The 24644-nt window shown below is 31.2% G+C and overlaps 2 protein-coding genes and 2 long non-coding RNA genes across 9 annotated transcripts in view; 2 read left to right on the top strand and 2 right to left on the bottom strand.

Moving 5' to 3' along the window:
* LOC105199522 (dnaJ homolog subfamily C member 13) overlaps positions 1-9185 on the bottom strand; it is a 58612-nt gene extending 49427 nt beyond the window's left edge. Inside the window, exons 1-2 of one of the 2 annotated variants that reach the window (XM_026139986.2) lie at positions 8769-9185; positions 7692-7956 (exon numbers count right to left, since the gene is read on the bottom strand). In XM_026139986.2, coding sequence (XP_025995771.1) covers positions 7692-7956; positions 8769-8839 — 336 coding nt within the window. In that variant the 5' untranslated portion in view covers positions 8840-9185. The remainder of the gene's footprint in view (positions 1-7691; positions 7957-8768) is intronic. The other variant, XM_026139985.2, reaches the window with a different exon arrangement.
* Positions 9186-12841: 3656 nt separating this feature from the next.
* LOC120358050 lies at positions 12842-14268 on the top strand. Its single transcript, XR_005575011.1, has 3 exons — positions 12842-13101; positions 13189-13379; positions 13553-14268. It is a non-coding gene; the product is annotated as an uncharacterized LOC120358050 (long non-coding RNA).
* On the bottom strand, positions 14201-15258 carry LOC113006335. Its single transcript, XR_005575010.1, has 3 exons — positions 14995-15258; positions 14717-14907; positions 14201-14543 (listed from the first exon to the last, which is right to left on the bottom strand). It is a non-coding gene; the product is annotated as an uncharacterized LOC113006335 (long non-coding RNA).
* Positions 15259-20611: 5353 nt separating this feature from the next.
* LOC113005309 (DNA ligase 4) overlaps positions 20612-24644 on the top strand; it is a 139716-nt gene continuing 135683 nt past the window's right edge. For 3 of the 5 annotated variants that reach the window (XM_026139981.2, XM_026139983.2, XM_026139982.2), the window contains exon 1: positions 20615-20784. The gene's annotated coding sequence lies outside the window, so the exon portion shown is untranslated. Of the gene's footprint in view, positions 20785-24644 lie in introns of all 5 variants that reach the window. The other 2 variants (XM_039451249.1, XM_039451250.1) reach the window with 1 other exon arrangement.

The raw sequence follows: 24644 nt of genomic DNA, 5'->3' as shown, positions 1-24644 counted from the left end.
GAGGGGCGGCGCAACTCACTGTTACACACGGATGTTTCCGTGAGGCGCTTGCTGCGCTCAAATGACACAACAGCACACAGACAACACATTCCAATTTAAACACACACACACACACACACACACACACTCTCTCTCTCTCTCTCTCTCTCTCTCTCTCTCTCACTCACTTTAATTATGCTATATTTAACTTGTCAAATATCGATCTTTATCATGCAACCGTCAAATAGCGGAATGACCGTGAAATCTTCAAGTTTACGGTCACAGGTGCGACACATGTGTGCAATAGTATTATAATGAATGTACGTCCGCAAATAATAAAATTTAATGCAAATGGGATTACTTAAATATCATTTGCAAGTTAAGAGGAAAACCTACTTTAAAATCGATTTTTTTCATGTTTTCTATTTTTTGCTGAAATTGTTAGGAAATTATCTAAAAAATATGAAAAAAAAAACATTAGGAAGTTATAAGAAACTTCCTTTTATGTTAATATCAAAAAAAGATGAGCCGGCCTCAGCGGTCGGAGCGCGGAGGTATACAACTTTAAACGTCTTTTTCTCAAAACGCTAAATTTTGCGCGCCGAAAACTGTAACTTAAAAACTATTTGACCGATCATCTTCAAATTTTACATGCTTATTATTCAACTATCTGGTCTCAACATATATTTATCCGCTCATTAATATTCTACTTTAAACAATAATTATTAACAATTGTTTAAAGTAGTTTTTTTTATTTACGTCAGCGTTTTTGCAATTTTATGAATTTTATTAATTATGTAGATATATGTTGTGCGTTTTTACATAAACTAACAAAATTTTCTTAAAATTTTTGTTTCACATTAATTTTGTGACCTTGGCGTTTTCCGGCGCAAATTCAAGGAACCAACTTCAAGCAGCTGCTGTGCCGTCATTTTAAAATTTTTCAACATCAAAAAAATTTTTTTAATTAGTTTAAATAGTGAACATTACCGAATTTTATCTACATTCAATAAATTTTGCCATAACTTTTTTTTAAATCGAAAAAAAACGGCTATTTAAAGTAGGTTTCCCCCTTAAAAGTAGCATATTTAAAATGTACAAAGATAGGAAGGCAGGGAAAGAAAGAAAGAGGCGGGGACGTTCGAACAAGTTTAAACACGTTTACTCAAGCGTACGATAATCAGTTTACTGTTTTTATAATGCAACAGTTCAATTAAAATTTGTCCTTTATTCTTCAAAGTTGTTTCACATTCCACCACATTTACACTATTCACTCACTTGATCGATAAACGCGGAAGGACGCGACAAACCAATCGATCGATTTTATTAATTACTATTAATCACTACTGATCACTACAATAATTCGACGCGTTAAAATTACTCGAAGAAACACGTGTTTACGTTACGATCACACAACACATGTTTACTCGACAATAGCAAGCAGTCGACTGAATGTTATTGGTTATGTTGTTATAACAATGTCAAATAATTGGTTAAAGCCGTAAGTCAAAACACGGCAATTCAAAATGAAAATATTGATTAATACGATTTACATTAATACAATTTATTAAAAAATTGTTGCAAATGCATGTTTACGTTATTCATTAAAAATTGTATGATCCATAAATGACTTTATCTAGATAATTATTATTTATTCAAAATATTTAAGAATTAATTTTATCAAAATCAATTTCTTCTAAATATTCTTTTTTATTTTTAATTATTTGCAAAAACCATAAAAATATTCCTCAAAATAAAATATTTGGTTGCCCTGAAAAGACCTTAAACGCCCCCTCCGGCCCTCCGCCCCTCTTACTCTCTCAATCTCTCTCTTTCTCGCTTTCCTTCTTTCCCTTCTTGTGCGTTTTAAAGTGCTACTTTTAACTTGCAAATGATATTTAAGTAATCCCATTTGCATTCAATTTTATTATTCGCGGGCATACATTCATTATAATGTTGCACTCATGTGTTGCAACTGTGACCGTAAACTTGAACTTTCACGGTCATCCCAATATTTGACGGCCGGATGATAAAAATCGATATTTGACAAGTTAAATATAGTAAAATTAAAGTGAAAGAGAGAGAGAAAAAAAGTTTAAATGGGAATGTGTTGTCCGTGTATTGTTGTCACTCATTTAAACGCAGCAGGCGCCTCACGGAAACACCCGCGTGTAACAGTGAGTCGCGCTGCCCCTACTACTTGTATCCGACTCACTATACGCTAATTATTCCATCTTATAACTTAAAAACTAACTACGGCCAAATTTTTACTAAAGGAAAAATTGTTTCAAAATTTGATTACGAATGACGATTTGATTATGCCTGTAAAAAAAAAACAATATTCATTCTGACTCACCCTGTATATATACAAGGTGTCAGAAAACTAAAACTTATGCTCTCGTGAATTGATAAAGCAAGTCATACTGAAAAGAGAAGTCCTTTATCGTTTTTCATTATTTGCAATAATTATCAAAATAAAAATTTGTAAATTTCGTCAAATGAGCGTGTATTTTCCTTAGCCACCGCACGGGGAGACCGCCCGTCCGTCGTCAAACCATAGACAGCCGCAGCAGGCAGCGCGGTGAGAAGAGAGAAGCAGCAATGACTGTCTTACCCTCCTCACCGCGCCGCCTGCAGCGGCTGCCTATTGTTTGACGACTGACGGGCGGTTTCCGCGTGAGGGTAGGAACAGTACATGCTCATTTGCCGACTTTATTCACTTTTTTCTTGGTAACTATTGCAAATTTTGAAAAATGGTAAAAAACTTTTCTTCTCAGTTTTACTTGCTCTATCAACCCATGAGGGTATGGATAGATTTTCTGGGTCATCCTGTATACAGGGTGTGCAAAAAGTGTAGAAATCCCTAAATATTTCCGTTTTCTTGCATTTCAGAAATGTTTCAAACAAAAGTTGTAGTGTTTCAAAAGATCTATTTACTGATTTTATCAGTTTAACCTTGGATGAAGTCGCCAAGGTAAGATCGAAATCATGTTAACTTTTTTAAATAGAACACCCTATTTTTGATTCCAGAATCTAATAGCTGGTGTCAAAACCATTCCAAAACACTACAGAAAAGTTTATTTTCGTCGAGTACTTTTCGAGTTGTGAGACTTGAAAGCTACGGTGTACTATAACTTTCAAGCGTCATAACTCGGAAAGTCCTTAACAAAAATAAACTTATTTATAGTGTTTTGGAAAGCTCTCGAAATCGACTACAAAAAAATGCAATAAAAAATATAGAATGTTAGAGAAATACCGATAACTTTTAACTAGGGAACTACCGATACTCTAATATTGTATCTTTTATTGCATATTCTTGTAGTTTATTTCGAGACTTTTCCAAAACACTACAAGAAAGTTTATTTTTGTTAAGTACTTTGCGAGTTGTGACGCTTGAAAGTTACAGTACACCGTATCTTTCAAGCCTCACAACTCGGAAAGTACTCAACAAAAATAAACTTTCTTGTAGTGTTTTGGAAAGATCTTGACACCAACTATTAGATTCTGGAATCAAAAATAGTGTTCCATTTAAAAAAATTAATGTGATTTTGATCTGACCTTGGCAACGCCATCCAAAATCAAACAACTGATAAGATCAATAAATAAATTTTTTAAAACACTACAACTTTTGTTTGAAACATTTTCTTGTAAAATGCAAGGGAACGGAAATATTTAAGGGTTTCCACACTTTTTGCACACCCTCTATATATACACTCGTCAGCAAAAAAATGAACACTTTCCAGACGAGCAAATCCCGATAGCACACCACCACTCACAGCAGCCGATGCATAGTTTTTCCGTTGGTTGGGTTAGATAAGGCAAGATGATTAGTTGATGAGCTATCGCACCGTGCGCTATTGGATCCCGTCCAAAATGCATTTTGAAGTTTGAAGTTTCAACTTTAACGCTGAATCGATAGATTTTTAAAGTTCTTTTAACTTCCTTGTCTTATACAGTAAAAAAGCACACCTTGTTTTGTTTCTTAAAATTTTGTATCTTTGACACTTTGCAACTCAACAAAAGAATTTTTTTTAAACAATTCAAACAAAGCTTCATAAACTATAACATTTTGCCTTCAGAATGCTTCTTTCAAAACTTCTCTACGCCTTTTTTTTTACTGAGTTACGCAACTTTGAAACAAAACATGCATTTTTTACAAATGATATCCGTACTCCGTTAAAAATCATCGTAGACAAAAAAATGAAAAAAACATTTTAAAACTTGAAACTGTTTTAGCTTTAACACGTTATCAATGATTTTCAAATATTTTCTCAATTTTGCAGTGCTATGCCTAAAAAAAAAATACATTGTTTTTTCCTTAAAATTACGCATTTTTAACAGCTTGTAGCTCCATAAAAAAATTTTTTTTAATTGTAAAAACAAATGCAATGCAAGTGTCATAAAATATGACATTTTCTCTACAAAATGCTTTTCTTTTTTTTAATTTTTCTACGAACTTTTTTTTGACCGATTTACAAGACTTCGAAAAAACACAATTTTACAGTACATTTTTTCGAAAACTGACGTTTACCGCTAACATTAGCATTACCCAGTGTGCACCACGTGAAGGTTGCCGGTCGGATTTTTGCACATTGTGTGTGTGTGTGTGTGTGTGTGTTTGTGTGTATGAGCTAAGCCTGTTCTACAATAGCAGTAAACACAAAACGTAAGGTTGTAACGTAAGAAATAAAAATTTTTCATTCGCTTACAAGCTCCTAAAACCACGCCTTTCAAGCTTACGGTTTATGCTGTTGTAGAATAGGCTTGAGTGTAGGATAAACATTTGCAATTAGTAATATGTAATTTGCGTGCAAATATTAAATACTGCAAAAGTGACAAACTGCGGAGTCCTTATTTCTGCTGTAACACACATACACGCGCGCGCGCGCGCACGCACGCACACACAATGTGCTAAAATTCGATCGGCAACCTCCACGTGGTGCACATTAGGTAATGCTAATGTCGGCGGTAAACGTCAGTTTTCGAAAAAATGTACTGTAAAAAATGTGTTTCTTCGAAATCTTATAACTCGCAAAAAAAAACAATCGTAGAAAAATTTAAAAAAAAGTATTTTGTAAAAAAAAATGTCACACCTTATGGTACTTTCATTGCATTTGTCGAGAAAATATTTTTTTATTGAGTATTTTTAATTTATGTATTTTTGAGTTACAGGCTGTCAAAAATACGTAATTTTGAGGAAAAAACAATGTATCCTTTTTGAGGTATAGCACTGAGAAACTGAGAAAATTTTTGAAAATCACTGATAGCATGTTAAAGCTGAAACTTCGTGCTTTAAAACGCTTTTTTCATTTTTTGTCTACAATAATTTTTCACGGAGTACGAATATCATTTGTAAAAACTGCAGGTTTAGCTTCAAAGTTGCGTAACTCGGGCAAAAAAAAATCGTAGAAGTTTTAAAAAAAGCATTCTGTAAGTAAAATATTGTAGTTTATGAAGCTTTGTTTAAATTGTTCAAAAAAAATTTTTTGTCGAGCTGCAAAGTGTCAAAAGTACGAAATTTTAAAGAACAAAACAAGGAGTGCTTTTTTACTGCATAAGACAAAAAAGTTAAAAAGCTTTAAAAATCTGTCGATTCAGCGTTAAAGTTAACACTTCAAGTTTCAAAATGCTTTTTTCATTTTTTTATCTCCGATGATTTTTCGCCAAGCTACAGCCATTTAAAAATAGCCTAACTTTTGGTGTCTGAGAAGTGTTCCCTATTTTTTGTTGACGTGTGTGTGTGTGTGTGTGTGCGCGCGTGTGCGTGTGTGTGTGTGTGTGTACTTTGACTATGTAACTATGGACTGTCAGTTACCTCCACTTTTCCTATTCTCACAATACTTTGCTGTGTCTTCAACATAACGCGCGCTATGTAAATATGTACTTTCTTAAAATAAAATAAAATTTATGTACAAAATAGTACGTAAATACGTAATATGTAAAATTTTGTATCAAACAAGAAAATGAGTTTAAATGTACCATTTATTATTATTATTATTATTATTGTAGTTATTAATTATATTAGTATTATTATAATTGAAGAAACATTTATTACTTTAAATCTAAAAACTATTAGAATATTTTTGTAATATTACACATGTACATATTTATATTAATATTTCGAAAATACTATTTAACATAATCTTAATTTAAATAATTTTACATTATAGTACATTAATTAGAATATTATTTAACATTAAATAATATTGTGCGCCTACATACAGAATATTATTAAACATTAAATAATATTACGCAGCCATCGCTGTTAGAAAACAACAACTCTCCGCGCGCTTGGCAACCACAATCGCGCGGTTGGATTTGGCGGCGGATGGGACTAAATCCGCTATTTTTATTAATTTTTAATTCGTTAACTATTACGAAAATTGCAAAGTAATAAAAGACTTTTCTGCTCACTTTTACTTGATCTATCAATTCAGGGGCAGTATTTACCTGACACCCTGTATGTATGTATATGTGTGTGTGTGTGTGTGCATATATATATATATATATATATATATATATATATATATATATATATATATATATATAGGGGAGAGGAGAGTAAGTCGGACCTATTTGCAGTTTTTACTCTCTATACGGCACAAATAAAGTCTGATCATAAAAACAAAGGAATCATTGGAAAGATAAATTTAATTCCCTTCATTTTTGCTTGAAACCATTTTAACGTATCTCTCATCTGTGTTGAACATAATGGAAATTGTAAAAACGCTTTTCCCAATTAGATTTGGTTCAGAACTATTGGTTCCAAATTAGACCATCCCCTAATCCAAATCAGACCATTTTTATTAACTTTTAAAGAATTTTAAAAGATTTTAAAATATATTTTTTACTATTGAGTAAAAACGAGCAATTTGATGTCAAATTTAAAAATTTTATTAAAAAAAACAAATTTGTGTCAGTTTATATAGACATTTCCGGGTTATGTTATGATATTATACAATTAAAGTTGAAATCAAAGAAATTCAATTATTATGATTTTGATAACTCATAATACTTTACTAATTTAACATTTTTAGGACCAGATTCGGTCGGCCAATCACCAGTGCTACAATCAGGTTGCAATTCCAATGTAAAGTCCGATTTAGACACTAAACTTTTAAACAATTTTTACAATAAAGCACAAAAGTAATCACAAAACAATTAATATTTTTGAATTCTACACTCTTTAATTACCTTAAATCAATTACCTTTCAAAATTTTAGTATCTTTTAAATAATAATTTACAACGATTTTCTTTTCCTAAAAAATTTTCACATGATGGCTGAAGATAAACATTCATGTCTATTTTATGAATGTCATAACAAAATCTATCAAACTACTGTCACATGTCAGTGTCTTGTAAGCACTTTACATTATAAATGGCATGCAATCTGTTTAACAGTATTCATTTATATCAAAAAGGTCGTATTTGGAACATAGTCCGATTTAACGTACTCTCTCCTATATACTATATACTATATACTATATACATATACATATACAGGGTGATGCTTAATGGTTGTAGCCACTTTTTATCATAGGATCATGACTTACTGACCCATTTGAATTTCTAATATAATACAATATTATTGAAATTACAAATGCGTCATAGGTCATGCTCCTATGGTAAAAAGTGGGTACAACCATTAAGAATCACTCTCTATATGTACGCGCGCGCGCGTGTGTGTCTGTGTGTGTGTGTGTAGACTTACCAAAATTTCTTTAGATTTTTCAACCTGATTTCTGTATCTAAGAGCTTCTGTCAACAAGTGTGATCTATGTTCAGAGCTAAACTTCATGGTCTCATTTTTCCGCTCCTTCCGTACAGTTATAGTAAATTCATGGGAACCTAACTGATTTCTATTTGTCGGCTGTACATTTATAAAATCTGAATATTCCCATTTATTGGTCACTTCCAATGTGCCAGGATTGTAAGTTGTTATCCCCATAGAGCCAATGGAGAAGATACGCTTGTACCTAAAATATATTATTTACTGTCATATACAAAGAGAATATTCTTATACAGGATATCTAATAATGACGGCATCACTTTCCAAGGATTGATAGAGTAGGTCTTACTGAGAAAAGTCCTCTATCATTTTACAAACTTCATAATAATCAACAAAATATTAATTACTGAAGATAGCCAAATTCATCCAGCCTATTGGCAAATACAAGCATGATGGATAAGTATGTCTAGTAATCATTGCTAAGTACATGGGGAGTTGTTATCTTCAAGTGGCATCACACGTCTGTTGTTATTCATAATAAACAATTCCCTGTGCCCTTGTAAACTGAAGTACCTCAGGTAGTCCTACCTGAGGGTTTGTATTTGGTGGATAGGATAGGTTAGGCTATGTCAAAAATTTTAAATAATTAATATTTCATTAATTATTAGAAAGTTTACAAAATGATAAAGAACTTCTTTTATACACTTTGACCTGTCCAATTAGCCTAGAGATACGGCAGTTATTACTGAACCTGTATATAAAAAACTATATTTTCTGAATATATTTTAGTCAAGATAACAAGTAATTTAAAGATTTTATATTATTATTAAATAATCACAAATAAATGATAGGTATCTTCGAGGCAAATTTTTTATAAATGTTTGTCACATGTAGACAAGTACATCATAATAAAATTACAAAATATAACTTATCAAATAGCAATCATATAGAATCCAATTTATTAAATATTAATTCATTTTGACATCTCTTTCCAACATCTTTAATTAAATATGAATTGATACATCTATAATGGAACGTGTATAATAGAGCAATGCTTACTTTCCTTTCCATGTAGAATGCTTAGTAACTAAAAAGCATGCCACATCTTGATTGTCCTTTATCGGCATCATTGTTTCATTTCTTGTGGACGCAATCGTATCGGTTCGGATAAAGTTTTAATTAAATCTCTGTTAGTCGCACAAGGTGAAAGGCGTTGGAGAATTCGCGCATAAGTTATAAAATTACACGGCTGTAAAGTACGGACACAAAAAGAAAGGTATAAATTTTTACGTAGTCCTTGTTGATTTTAATTCGAATAGATGATATTTGTGTACGTGCTCATTAATCTCTCTCATATGACAAATGTCATCTTCGACAGCTTCAACCTGGAAGCGGCCATGACAGTCGAAAAAACTAACACAACATTCAACAACGGGCTGAGGCTGCTACATGGAGCCAGTGGAGCCAGTCGAGCCACTGGGGGCGTTAGGGGCGTTAGAACCATGAAGTAGGATAAGGAGACCAAACTTTATGCTCAGATAGTCCTACATAAAGAGAGAAGCGACATTGATGTCCAAGGCTCTGATTGGTAATCCAATTGATACTTGATTGGCTAAACGAGTAGCCATATTGTGACCACAGCTGTTTGCAGAATGATACGAATGGTGTTTGATGACGTTAGAGCTGTCCCAAAATGGCGGTGGAGGACTCAATTGGATACTGAAGGCTGTGGTGGGTGTCGCTTCTCTCTTTATGTCCTAGTTTACACTTGATACGCGTCCTATTATAGTAATTTTCTATTAAATTATCTTAATTTCGGCAATAAATTTAAAAAATAGTATACTAAACTAGTACAATATGAATCGAGATAATTAAATATATGTATTATGTATACACGCGTTGTCGAAAATAAGATAAATTAATAGAAAGTTACGAGTTAGTACGCGTATCAAGTGCTCGGTGTAAACTAGGCCTATGTAGGACTCCATGCTCAAAGAGTAGCAAAAGTGAACCCGAATTCCGTCGTAAAAATGAGTTCGGTATTTGGTCACTCGCGTCGCATGATCGTTAATACTAAGCATTTCTATTGGTTCCAAGCATGATGGATACTTCTACCATGGGTTCTAAAGGGCCAGTTTCACAACTTAGTTTAACCGGAGTTTAAACCTTTAAACTTGGTTTACGGTAAATATTGTGTTCCACAACTGTCTTAAACCTCGGTTAACGTTGTTAAACTGCGGTTAAAGTTGAACGGCGAAATTCGGGCGTTTAAAGTAGATAACCGAGGTTTAATACTGCAGCGCCACTGCTTTCAATAATCTTTCGAGTATTGTACTTCATGGCTGATATCTCCACGAAATTGTAAAAAGGTTATGTTGCAAGATATGGCTCTGGAATATATGTTATCGTCATCTGACGATGAAGATTTTGTGCAAATAATAAATCGACGCCCGAGAATAATTAGAAGACGACCGTCATATTTTGAAGAATTTGATGACATTGATTTTTATGCTCGATTTCGCTTAACCAAGGAATCTGTTACTGCAGTCTTAAGAGAAATCAAAGAAAAAATTTCTCATAAAACAGAACAGTAAAAATAGTTTTGTAATATTATTAAATTAGTACTTATAGATTACATACTATGATTACGATGACCATATATGTGTTTTTCCAAAGAACAGTTTTTTTTTATTTCGAGTGGCTGTCTTTTAGATTTATTTATTTTTTTCAAAACTCAATTTTGTCTTTTATTCTAATCTGTTGTTCTTTATTTTATGAGAAATTTTTTTCTAATTAGTGTTCCAATGTTTAATGTACTTAATAAAGTGTAAATTTTTACAGTAACAATTGAATTTAATTGTTTAGTTCAAACTGATTTGAAAACATGTAAGAAGAAAACTTTAAAACTTTTAAATTTGTTCATTATTTTTTGCCTTGGTGTATAGAACCTGTAATATCTCATTCCCTACTTTTCGGTAACAACCAATCACACTACTTGTTCTAGAAGAAAGATAAGTCTGTTGAAGTTTCTTCGCATAGATTATAGGTTTACGTAACCTAGAGTTAAAATCTGGTTGTGAAACGCGATAGAAGTTTAACCGTGGCGTTAAACTTGACGGTAGTTCAACTAAACTCGGGTTAAACCCAAAGTTGTGAAACTGGGCCTAAGGACTGTTAACCGATAGAAACGGTAGTACACCCAAGGGGGTCGATCATGAAACTTTTTCCCTAGGGCGGAAACGTGAAAAGTGAAAATCTTTACCATTGAAGTTAATCTTTGACTATATAAATATGGACTGCTAGTTGGCTCTTTTAGGCTGTAAGAAATAGAGTCCCTAGAAGTAGAGAGTCTGGACATCTGTTCCTAAAATGTCTGTGATGATTATGTCAGTGTATGTACGTGAACTTTATGTGTGTGTATGTTTATCGTTGTGTGCACTTGAACGTGTTGTATGCTGTTATCGCATTGGCTAAAGAGGATTAAACAGGGATCCGTATTGGTGCTGCCATTTTAGGTGCACAATCACGTGTATCCAATCACGTGGAACCCCGAGATGTCCAGACTCTCTACTTCTAGGGACTCTAGTAAGAAACATCTACAGCGCCATCATCTCCTAAGCGACGATTTCCAGTATAAAATAACATATGGTGTGGTGTGTGGCTTTTATACGCGACAGTAATAAACATTTGTGCGATTGAGTGATATAATACAATAGTAGTATATTGTTTTATAAATGATTATAAATCAACCAAATATAAAAGTGTAAAGGAGAAACACATTCCTGTACCATTTTTTGGGTAAGTTATTAGTTAATTGCATTGTAACCTAAACTTTTTAATTTTTTTAAATTAAAAAATAAATTAAAAATGAGAAATATAATTCCTACAATGATTCAAGAAACATTAAGAAATCTAAGATTAGATACATTATTTATTAACTTTGACACACATATTAAAGATCTAGAAATATTAGAGAATCACAAATATGTAATAATAAAATTAATTATTACGTATTATTTGAACGTTAAATTAGCTTATGAAGGTAAAATAATTACGTTGAATGAACACAAAGACTTCATAAGACGTAATTTAATTAAAACTGTTATTTTCAGAGGGCAATAATTTATATTGTACACTTTATTACCCGAAAATGACGGTTCTCTAATGAGGCTTTCTTTATTTATATGATATCACTTATTTGTTTTTATTTTTAATTACTTTCTATTTTTTGCTTTATATATTTTATTATTTTATATATATGTATATTGATTATATAATTTTTTTAAATATATCTTTAATAATAAAATGTGTATATTTTATATTTATTTTCTTTTAATTTAGTAAAATTAATTCTTATTTTACAGAAATATAATCGCATATTTTGGAGTGAACGTATAAATTCAAAGCGATATATTATATTCCGTCTCTTTCTTTTCTGATTTTCTACTATTGCTGTCTCGTTTTTTTGTTTCACATTTCTGCCACTTAGGAGATGGAAGCGTTGCAGATCTTTCTTACACGAAAACATAGGAAAATGGAGGGGTACTAGCAGTCCATATTTATATAGTCAAAGAAGTTAATGGAGAAATTTTTCACTTTTCACGTTTCCGCCTTAGGGAAAAAGTTTCATGATTGACCCCCAGGACTTTGATTCTGTCCATGGGAAAATTTTCCAAACTGAGAAGTCACCACTTTCTACATACTTGCAGTTCATGATTAATGAAACGACTAGAGCTTATTGGTCGTTACGTTAATCATAAACTGTAAATATGTAGAAAGATAGCGACTTCTTAATTTGGAACATTTCCCCATGGACAGAATCAAAGTCCTTGGGTGTACACTTAAAATAAAATATGTAGATGTTTGAAAATTAGCGAAAGCAAGAAGCAACGTTCCAGTGCAATTCGTATGTACTTGATCGAAGCAAAGTTCCGGATGAAGAAATGACTATTTTAAATCGTTTGTATTTCGTTTGAAGAGTTATGAAGTGCATTTGAAAAGGTTTGTGAGTCCTTCAATTAATTGTAATTAATTTTTTATTTTTACACCGTGTATTTGGCCGAAAAAATTAACCGGAGCTAAATTAAACAAAAATCTTGTATGGATTCGTTTGTATTTCGTTTGAAGACTTTTGAAGTGTCGTCAGAAACGTTTGTGAGTTATCCAGATAATTTTAATAAAATATTTTAAAGTCATGTAATTGACCGAAATATAGATTCCAGGCGCTACTGGTCCTGAAGTACCAGAAGGCGCGTTCGGTGTAATCTCTAGTATTTCGATACTCCTGGTTCTTTCTTGACAGTAAGGTTAAACAATGTGCAGTAAGTCACATATTTCCAAAATATCTGGGGGGGGCTATTACGGTTTCTGAAACGAGGTGAAAATTACAAAAGTGAGCAAATTCATTAGTTGTTGATCAATAAAGTTATAGATATTCTAGTAAATTTGTTCACTTTTGTAATTTTCATCTCGTTTTAAGAACCGTGATAGCCCCCCTGAGAAGGTGCAATTGGTGTTGCAAAAGCGAATTGGTATTTAATCAACGAGATTCAGAGACGGAAGCACAAGCCCAGGATGATCCTTCCCGAGAAAGCAGTCTCCGTACTTCGTCTGGAACCAAGATTCATAACTCCAGCGATTAGAACCTGTTCGGATGCGCTCAAATGCAAAGTACAATAGAATTAATTTTTTCAGAAAGATGAAAATGTATTTAATATTTACACATAAAATAACATTGGATCCAAGATCCTTGACGATAGTTGATGCATCTTTATTTATTTTTGCAAGTAATTTTTTTGGATGCTGTATTGATTTTATGTTCAACGCACTATATTTTATTGCAGGTTTGTCGTGCCATGAGATATTTTCCTCCTGAACAATGCAGTATGGTCAATGTTAAAGTGATCGGGTGTTTACTGTTTGTATGTGATGGCGACACACTATAGTTATACCGGTGATTCAAGAACAGATTGGAATATTCCATCTGCGACTTGCTCTCTTTGGCGAAAGGATATTTCTTGATGCATTCGACTTTATTTGATAATCTAACGAGTTTGTATGAAAATGTCTTAGAAGTATAGGAGAACATACAGAGGAATGCCATTGAAATGCATGGTAATTTGTTATTTACATATTTTAATTACTGTTTAACAAGTAGTACACAGATAATTTCCACATTATTGAATCTTGCACTTAGCTAGACTGGTTTTTTTAAGCTCAAAATAAAATTATACTGAGTCCTGCGGATAGTTGGTAACATTTGTAGACTCGACGCAATTAGAAACATATCTAAACCACGGTAGGACAAAGGATAAAAAATTTGATCAAGATCTTATGATTCTGCGATAAAGAATGCGATGTTTTCCTCCAAAAATGCACTCCATCAACGTTGCCAAACCAGCAACGTTGATGGAGTGCATTTCTTAGGGTATGATTTCTGGAGTAGAATTTAAAAAAATTAATTTAAAAAAAACCAGTCTAGCTAAGTGCAAGATTCAATAATGTGGAAATTATCTGTGTACTACTTGTTAAACAGTAATTAAAATATGTAAATAACAAATTACCATGCATTTCAATGGCATTCCTCTGTATGTTCTCCCATACTTCTAAGACATTTTCATACAAACTCGTTAGATTATCAAATAAAGTCGAATGCATCAAGAAATATCCTTTCGCCAAAGAGAGCAAGTCGCAGATGGAATATTCCAATCTGTTCTTGAATCACCGGTATAACTATAGTGTGTCGCCATCACATACAAACAGTAAACACCCGATCACTTTAACATTGACCATACTGCATTGTTCAGGAGGAAAATATCTCATGGCACGACAAACCTGCAATAAAATATAGTGCGTTGAACATAAAATCAATACAGCATCCAAAAAAATTACTTGCAAAAATAAATAAAGATGCATCAACTATCGTCAAGGATCTTGGATCCAATGTTATTTTATGTGTAAATATTAAATACATTTTCATCTTTCTGAAAAAATTAATTCTATTGTACTTTGCATTTGAGCGCATCCGAACAGGTTCTAATCGCTGGAGTTATGAATCTTGGTTCCAGACGAAGTACGGAGACTGCTTTCTCGGGAAGGATCATCCTGGGCTTGTGCTTCCGTCTCTGAATCTCGTTGATTAAATACCAATTCGCTTTTGCAACACCAATTGCACCTTCTCAGGGGGGCTATCACGGTTCTTAAAACGAGATGAAAATTACAAAAGTGAACAAATTTACTAGAATATCTATAACTTTATTGATCAACAACTAATGAATTTGCTCACTTTTGTAATTTTCACCTCGTTTCAGAAACCGTAATAGCCCCCCCAGATATTTTGGAAATATGTGACTTACTGCACATTGTTTAACCTTACTGTCAAGAAAGAACCAGGAGTATCGAAATACTAGAGATTACACCGAACGCGCCTTCTGGTACTTCAGGACCAGTAGCGCCTGGAATCTATATTTCGGTCAATTACATGACTTTAAAATATTTTATTAAAATTATCTGGATAACTCACAAACGTTTCTGACGACACTTCAAAAGTCTTCAAACGAAATACAAACGAATCCATACAAGATTTTTGTTTAATTTAGCTCCGGTTAATTTTTTCGGCCAAATACACGGTGTAAAAATAAAAAATTAATTACAATTAATTGAAGGACTCACAAACCTTTTCAAATGCACTTCATAACTCTTCAAACGAAATACAAACGATTTAAAATAGTCATTTCTTCATCCGGAACTTTGCTTCGATCAAGTACATACGAATTCCAGTGCAGTCTAGGGCAGGAATAGAAAACAAGCCTAAAGTCCTTGTGTACGAACGTATCAGCCAAGAGTGGCCTAGTTTACACCGAGCACTTGATACGCGTACTAACTCGTAAGTTTTTATTAAGGCTTTGTTTACACCGAATACTTGATACGCGAAATATTTAGTAACTTTCTATTCAATTATCTTAATTTCGGTAATAAATTTAATGAATAGTATATTAAGCTGGTACAATATAAATCAAGATAATTAATTAAATATAGATATCATGTATACATTTACGTATTGTCGAAATTAAAACAATTTAATAGAAAGTTACTTGTTAGTATGCGTGTTAAGTGTTCAGTGTAAACCATGGTGGGAATAGACATGGTGTGCCAGCGTTTCGGAAGTCACGCCCCTTTTGTCATCGAGGTGGTCGTTCGGCAAACAGGCTGGCAACTGCGAAAAACTAAATGTTTTATGATATGAGGTTACTACAACTGTTTCCATTGTATCTTTGTCACACCGTATGATATATGCGTTGTATCCTTGTCTCTCCTTCGTTTTCCACTTCCTAATTTGGAGTTTGGAGTACGCGAAAAATCGAGGAGCTCGTAATTCACAATTTTTTATGTGAAATTTAATAAAAATGCGGTGTATTGTAAAATCGTGTGCAAATAATACAACAGATAATCTCTGAAAAGTAAGTTTCTTCCATTTACCGAAGAATGAAATTATGCGTGAGGGCTGGCTTCGAAATATCAGGGAGGTTGATATATTAATAAATATATATAATAATAAATATTTATCATAAAAATTTTTTATAAATATTATAAAAATATTTTATACATATTTTATATATATGACGAAAAAAGATTATAAAAATCTTTATTAAAAATATTGTTAAAATATTTTCTAAAATATTGGTCGCGACTTGGATGTATGACCGCTTCGGAAAGCGGTCCTAAAAAAATTCCTAAGAATGGAATTTCCTTTCCAAAAAAAATTCCTAAGAATGGAATTTCTTTTGCGAAAATTGTTTTTTAAAATATAGAAATATTGTTTTACTCATTGGGATTATGTGGTGTAATATAATATTTATGCGGATATTTCGAACATTTTCAAAATAATTATCATAAATCATAAATATTTTTGAAACATTTATGATAAATATTTATGATCAGTCCAATTTACGGCCATAAAAACATTTATTAAATGTTTTGATAAATGTTTATAAAATATTAAAATAAATATTATAAATATTTAGTAAATATTTTATAAATATTTTATGCTATCTGGGAAATCATTATTTGAGATTGACATATCATTTTGATAGAAATAATATGCGATGTGAATACTCAAACGTTTGTTTGAGTATAAGACTGTTATATTAAAATGTATTATTAAAATGTATTGAATGTAGATATTATTAAAATGTATTATTAAAATGTATTAATAAAATGAATTAAAATGTATATAACATACAGATTTTGACATTTTCAGAAGTCTATTCTTGTACTGTATATAAAAGTTTTTTTTTTCATATTAATAAAAGTCGTTTATTATTATTCTTTATTATATTGTTTTTCTTTTATTATTATGCATCCTTTATACATTTTATTTCATTATCTTAAATATTGCATTTGTTAAGTAAAATTGACCAGAAACAATCAATCATGGTCGGTACTAAATCAGGAGATTGTGAAACTAGCTCTTATAAATTGTAATAACATTACGATACTCTAATTAGGATAAAAAAAAGTTTATTTAAAGGTCTGTGTCCGCGATGCTACCGATGCTATCGATCCGAGTTCTCAGATCGAAAAGTGTGTAGCCAATCAACTTTTAGCTTTTACGGAAAAGCGGCAAGCTGATTGATTTATACAGTTCAGTTATAACAACTTTACGGAGTTAAACAAGGTTGGTTAACCTGTTTGCCGAACGAACAGAAAATAAGCGAGAGAGGAGAGAATTAGAGAAAGACGCTCGAAACGCTGGCACACCATGGCTGTGTTCCGATATTAACTGCCAGTACTGAAAATGTATAGTATATGTGACGTGAACTATAAATTTTCAGTACTGCCAGTAAAAACGGAACACAGCCCATGTCTATTCCTACCACGATGTAAACTGGGTCAGTATCGTATGTATGTACAGTCGTTTTCATTATAGTTGCGACACTTTTTTTTGGATGCATTTCTGAACGCGCAACTATAACGAGAGATGAGAACGACTGCAGTTGTGGAGGTTAGCGCGAAATGTCAAACGTTGATATACAAGGTGTCACAAAGAAAATTTGGGCACCTTGGAGGAAATATAAGATAAGTATACTCGCAAATATTTTTCAAATAGAGTTTATAAAAAAATATTCGCACATTTTTCGTATAGGATCGGCTTTGGTCTAATTGAGCTTTATATATTCGTCATTACAGCAACGATGAGCTGAGATGCTTAGATGTAGTTAAATAAATTATAACTACAATAAATATAAAAAATTAAAATTTTAAATATTTGTTACAGTTATAATTATAATTTATTTAACTACATCTAAGCATCTCAGATCATCGTTGTTGTAACAACGAATTTATAAAGCTCAATTAGACCAAAGTCGATACGGAAAATGTGTTATTTATTAATTAAAGCTAACTTTTTCTTATTTTTAGAAGAAGTAGAAGATACAAGGATGATATTGAAAGAAAGGTAAATAAGATTTTAGTTTAATTACGTAAGACGTAAGAAAAATTTTGTAATAAATATACAATTTATTATTTGCATAGGTATCACTTTCTGGTCCATTGATGCAACAAGCACGCAACATTTTGAAACAGATGGATGGTAAAGTGATGAAGAATGAATTTGATATTCAAATTCTTGATTTATTGGCGAGTTCTTGGCCAGACAGACCACCAGTTGAGAAAAGCTGGAACTATTGAAGGTAATATTATTTTAAAGTATGCGGCTCTTTATATTTTATTATAATATTTATCTATTGCATTATTTCTTAAAAGGATATGAAGACTGGTTTATTAGAAGAAGGGAAAGCTACCTTACTCACGAAAATGTCTTTGGAAGAAGGGAAGCCAGATCCTGTCACATAGAGGATAAAATATTCGTTGCATCACCGAACTTATGACAAGTGATTTATTTATTCCAATTATGTTTGCACCCATTGCTTGTGCGACAGCATTGAAAATATTACATTCTCCATGGAGGTAAAAAATGATTATTTCAGTGTAATCTTTAGCTTTATATATGTATACATAAATCTTTTAATAACTTTAGCTTTATATATGTATGCATAAATCTTTAAATATTAAGTTAGAAAAATATATATATATATTTTTTTTTCTAACTTAATACATCCGTTGTTTCTAGGTGAATTAATTTGGCGTCAACAATGTGCGAGATTTAATACCAAATGGACGTAATACAGTTATTGTTATGGAAAAGATTTATGTATACATATATGTATACTAAAGATTACACTGAAATAATCATTTTTTACCTCCATGGAGAATGTAATATTTTCAATGCTGTCGCACAAGCAATGGGTGCAAACATAATTGGAATAAATAAATCACTTGTCATAAGTTCGGTGATGCAACGAATATTTTATCCTCTATGTGACAGGATCTGGCTTCCCTTCTTCCAAAGACATTTTCGTGAGTAAGGTAGCTTTCCTTTCTTCTAATAAACCAGTCTTCATATCCTTTTAAGAAATAATGCAATAGATAAATATTATAATAAAATATAAAGAGCCGCATACTTTAAAATAATATTACCTTCAATAGTTCCAGCTTTTCTCAACTGGTGGTCTGTTTGGCCAAGAACTCGCCAATAAATCAAGAATTTGAATATCAAATTCATTCTTCATCACTTTACCATCCATCTGTTTCAAAATGTTGCGTGCTTGTTGCATCAATGGACCAGAAAGTGATACCTATGCAAATAATAAATTGTATATTTATTACAAAATTTTTCTTACGTCTTACGTAATTAAACTAAAATCTTATTTACCTTTCTTTCAATATCATCCTTGTATCTTCTACTTCTTCTAAAAATAAGAAAAAGTTAGCTTTAATTAATAAATAACACATTTTCCGTATCGACTTTGGTCTAATTGAGCTTTATAAATTCGTTGTTACAACAACGATGATCTGAGATGCTTAGATGTAGTTAAATAAATTATAATTATAACTGTAACAAATATTTAAAATTTTAATTTTTTATATTTATTGTAGTTATAATTTATTTAACTACATCTAAGCATCTCAGCTCATCGTTGCTGTAATGACGAATATATAAAGCTCAATTAGACCAAAGCCGATCCTATACAAAAAATGTGCGAATATTTTTTTATAAACTCTATTTGAAAAATATTTGCGAGTATACTTATCTTATATTTCCTCCAAGGTGCCCAAATTTTCTTTGTGACACCTTGTATATCAACGTTTGACATTTCGCGCTAACCTCCACAACTGCAGTCGTTCTCATCTCTCGTTATAGTTGCGCGTTCAGAAATGCATCTAAAAAAGTGTCGCAACTATAATGAAAGCGACTGTACAGTCGTGAGCTAAAAGGTTGCAACACATTTTCTTCGATGGTTTTTGGAATGTAAATTTGCTCATTAATCGGCGAACGTAATTGGTTGAATCCGCAGGTAAGAACCAATTACGTTCGCCGTTCGATGAGCAAGTCTACATTCTAAAAACCATCAAAGAAAATGTGTTGCAACCTTTTAGCTCACGACTGTACCAAACTGATACGCGTACCAAATGATACAAATGACGATGTAAACACTGAAACGTATTTTGTAGCGGATTAGGCCTATTAAATATAACCTTAATTGACTGGTCTTATGATAAGTAATCTTATTTGGTCTCTCTGAAACAACATATTAAAAGATGTCATGTAATAGCGTTTTTCATTGGGAAAACTAGTGCGCACTGAGTGTGCACTCGCCGCTGGCAATTGGACGTTTTGGTTCGCGCGATGACGGTGCCAACGGAAACGCCCAATTACCTGCAGCAAGTGCACATTCAGTGCGCACTAGTTTTCCCAATGAAAAACGCTATAAGAAACGTTAGTACGTTCGATGTAAACGAGTCTGTATTAAAGCATTGGTGCGCACCAAACTTAATACGAGTACCAAAGATTTAACGATGTAAACTAGGTCACTGTGGTATACTTGTTATGATCTATGCTTTAACCTGATTTTGAAAAAGTTGCCAAGGAAGTAGTTGTTCTTTTTGTCTGACGAAGGATTTATTCAATTTATCACGTATAATTTTTACATCTTTTACAGAAAAATCTTAGCAGGTAAATATGTTGTTTTACTACCAAATTTATACAATATACATATGTAGCGATTGCAAAACTTGATTTGATAACATACTACATGATTAAATGTAGAGCAATTTAAAAATTTTCATCTTCTAAAATATTATAAGCGAGTAAAGTTGAATAAGTTATGTTTTTTTAATTTAAGGTAATAAAATTAATTCATAAACAATTGAGAATCCCGATCGGTCATTGCTGATCATAATTTTACTTTAATGCTTCCTGTGCGATTTTATATACATTTTTCAATTTTACAAAATTACGCGTTGAATAAATTTTTGATTTTACAATGGTTCTAAGTACTTATTCGGTGCGCAGTTTCATAAACTTGAAAAATGTATATAAAATTACACAAGAAATACTAAAACTAATACCATAGCATTAAAATGTAGCTATGACCAGACTTCTCAATTGTTTATATTATATAACATTGGTTTATAACAAAACAAAATTTTCGTATTGCTAACATTAATTTTGTTATGTTAAAAGTTGAATGAATAAGAAAGTATGGCTGCATTCAGAAATATCACTTGGCCCTTGTGTGTTATTTTATCCTTGTTTATTATTTTATGAATAACAAGAATAAAATTTATACATGGAGACATTGTTTTCGAATACAGCTTATTTTAATAAAAAATTCTATTTCTCCATTGCTCTTGTATGAAACAAATGCTTAGGTAATTCACATTTGATTTTTTAAATTGTGCAGAAAGTTGACTATAAAACTTTCTAATTTATTATTTCTAATTTTCTTATTTTGAATTTTTTTTATTATATTTGTATTTTCTCAATTTTGTTTAGTATGATTTTTAAAAATTTTTATAATGTTATATTTTTCATTTCCACCAATGCAGGTTTAATTTTGATTTCTTGTCAGTTAAGTTACTCTTTATTTTTATTTATCTTTATTTTTTAATTCTTAAAATGATTCTGCATTGGAAATGAATATTAATGGGTGCAGTGTTCATGTTGAGTACAAATACAGTCATTGCAACTCATAGTTACCAAATCTTACTGATTTACTGTGATCAGTAAAGCTTTCAAATTGGAGAAAAGAATCATCCAAGTGTCGAAGATAGTACACAGAGGGAAAACATATGCCTTCAGCATTATTGATAAATTTTATGTCATCATTTTCAGATTGTTTTAGATTGACTTAGAGTAGCTTTAAATTTAAAAAAGTGATTGACTTAATCCATGATTAAACTTATTAAACAACTGTACTATTGTGTTAATGTGCATAAAATAATATATTTGATAGTAATGGAAAATTTAGATCAACATATAAAAATACAACTAATTAAAAATGGGTCTTATTTGCCTATATTTAAATCTTTGTGCTGATATATATTTTTTGTGCAATTTTATATAACTTTTCAAGTTCATAAAACTACACACTAAATAAATTTTTGGTCTTGAAACACAGCTATAAGTTAACCAAGAAGTGTAAGACATTTAAGGTTGTTATAAGGTTCTTAGAACCTTATTTTTAAGGTGAGCAGAATTGTTCCGAAAGCAGTGCAATGTAGTGTAGCAGTGAAAGCACTAGCTGTTACAATGAAGGATCCCGAGTTCTAATCCTGGCTTTTTTTATTTTTCTGTTGCTTACAGTATTACAACATTAAATTGATAATCACATTAATAATGATTTCAACAAGAAGTCTGTTACTTTTTCTCTCCAATATTGTAAAAAATTTTTTGCAAATAAATCATTGTCAGCTAAGGACGTCAATCAAACGTAAAACCATCATTATTATTAAATTAAATTAACAATTTATTATTTTAATAGTACTTTCTTGTTCAATTTATATAATTATTTATATAATTTATATAATTTTTAGACCAAAAATTTATTTGATGCAGTTTGATGAATTTAGAAAGGTCAAGGTAAGTTAATGTAAATAAAGAATTTTGAAATAAATATTAAAATATAAATATATCTTAAATTATGCTAAAGTTAATGACTTAAAAAATTAATTTAGTTACGTTAAAAGTTACATAAAACTAACTTGATTAAAATACGTTAAGGTTAAATTAACTTAAGTTATAAGTTAATTTTGAAAAGCATTCATATTAAATTAGAAATTCATAATTTTTTAAAGTTAGATTACACAAAACGGTTATAAAATAAATCTTTAAACAAATTTTTAATATTTTGTAATAATAAATAACAAGGAAATATTGTTTTTTATGTAGAAATATATTTTTTTAAATTTTTTTTACATAGATAAATTTTTAACTTGGGTAAAAAGTTAATAGATAAAAATTTGTTTTAAAAATAATCAGTTAAAGTTAAAAATTAAATTATTTAAAATCAAACATAAAATATATTATTTATAAATTAAACACATAAAAGTTGCTATATGATAATTTAACATAAGTGTAAATGTGACGTATATTTTTATGTTGATTTGTGTACAATTTTAATTGTATTAATATCAGTGCTCATTAATGTTTCCAATCAAAGCTACAAGTTAATAATTAATAACGTTTTAACTTTATTTAATTTTTAACTTTCTCACTAGTTACTACTTAACCTGGAAAAGATATATAATATTGCACAAAGAATATTAGCACAAAGATTCAGTCATAATTGAATAAGGCTCAGTTTTTAATTAACTGTGTTTTCACACACACGCACGCGCGCGCGCGCGCTTACGCGAGTGCGCACACATGCACATCGATTTATATTCTATTATTTTTTATTACATGCGCCATTGACATACGTTTTTTTCAACATTACCGGCTGTTGCCATAAATATCATCGCAAATATTACAGTATTGCTTCAGTGATTGAAGTAGCTAAAGCTAGTATTTATAATCAATTCCCTGACAGCGTGTATATATTGTTGCTCGCATATTGCTTGCATCATAGTACACATGCCAGCAGATTTGTCGGCAACTTTGAAATCGTTATCATGAAAATTTGTATTGTTGCCGTTATGTTGTTATATAATAACTATAGGGTTCATACAATGCTGCTAATAACATAAGGTAATTTTGATGCAGCTATCTTGCCATAGAACTGCTGGCAATATATTTATACATTATTGTCTGCGTGTTGCTTAAATTTGAAGTCATTGAAAACAAATATCTGGCAAGTTATCAATATCGTAAGCAATTAAATTTGAACGATTTTGCTGAGACACGTTTTGCTATTTGGGTTCTTATTTCAAGATTGTCTCAAGTAATGTCTTAAGGGGATATTCCCGCGTGAAGGCCTGTTTTTAAAGCGTTTTTTAAGAATTAATTTTAAGTAAATGGTTAGATTTATAATTTTTTATACTTATATTTATTCATTTTTGAAGAAGTATCTCAATTTTTTCAAAACTTTTTATTAAGAATTATGGTAAATACAAATGAGTAACGAAAGTGCAATTTTACAATACTCTTCCATCGGGCGCCACAATTGCTACCGTCCTGGTCATCTGAAATACATAAATTTTTTTTATTTTGTTCCTAATGAATGTGGCTATAGCGTCATTTAAAAGAAATTAATTTGAAAAAAAATGGCAGCATTTAACATGTAATAGTCCGATTTTTACTATAAAATTTTAACATTTTGTAGTAAAAAAAAAATTGTAATTTTAAAGATATCAAAACAATCATGGATGACGCTATAGCCACATATGTGCACTACATTTGTGTAAAATTTTAAATCGATTGACCTAGTAGTTTTCGAGAAATCATGGCGCCCGATTTGAAAAATGTTGTTTTGAGAAAAACGCGTTTAAAGTTTTGCAGGCACTTTTGAGATGGATAACGAATAATTTCAGTAACTTACCCTTAAACAACTATACCAGAGCCGTACAAGAGATCTTCCTCAACTTCAAAAAACT

Source organism: Solenopsis invicta, chromosome 6 (assembly GCF_016802725.1).
Source record: "Solenopsis invicta isolate M01_SB chromosome 6, UNIL_Sinv_3.0, whole genome shotgun sequence".
Classification (NCBI taxonomy): Eukaryota; Metazoa; Arthropoda; class Insecta; order Hymenoptera; family Formicidae; genus Solenopsis; species Solenopsis invicta.
Note: the sequence above shows the minus strand (reverse complement) of the source record. Positions and strands in the feature narration are given on the sequence as shown.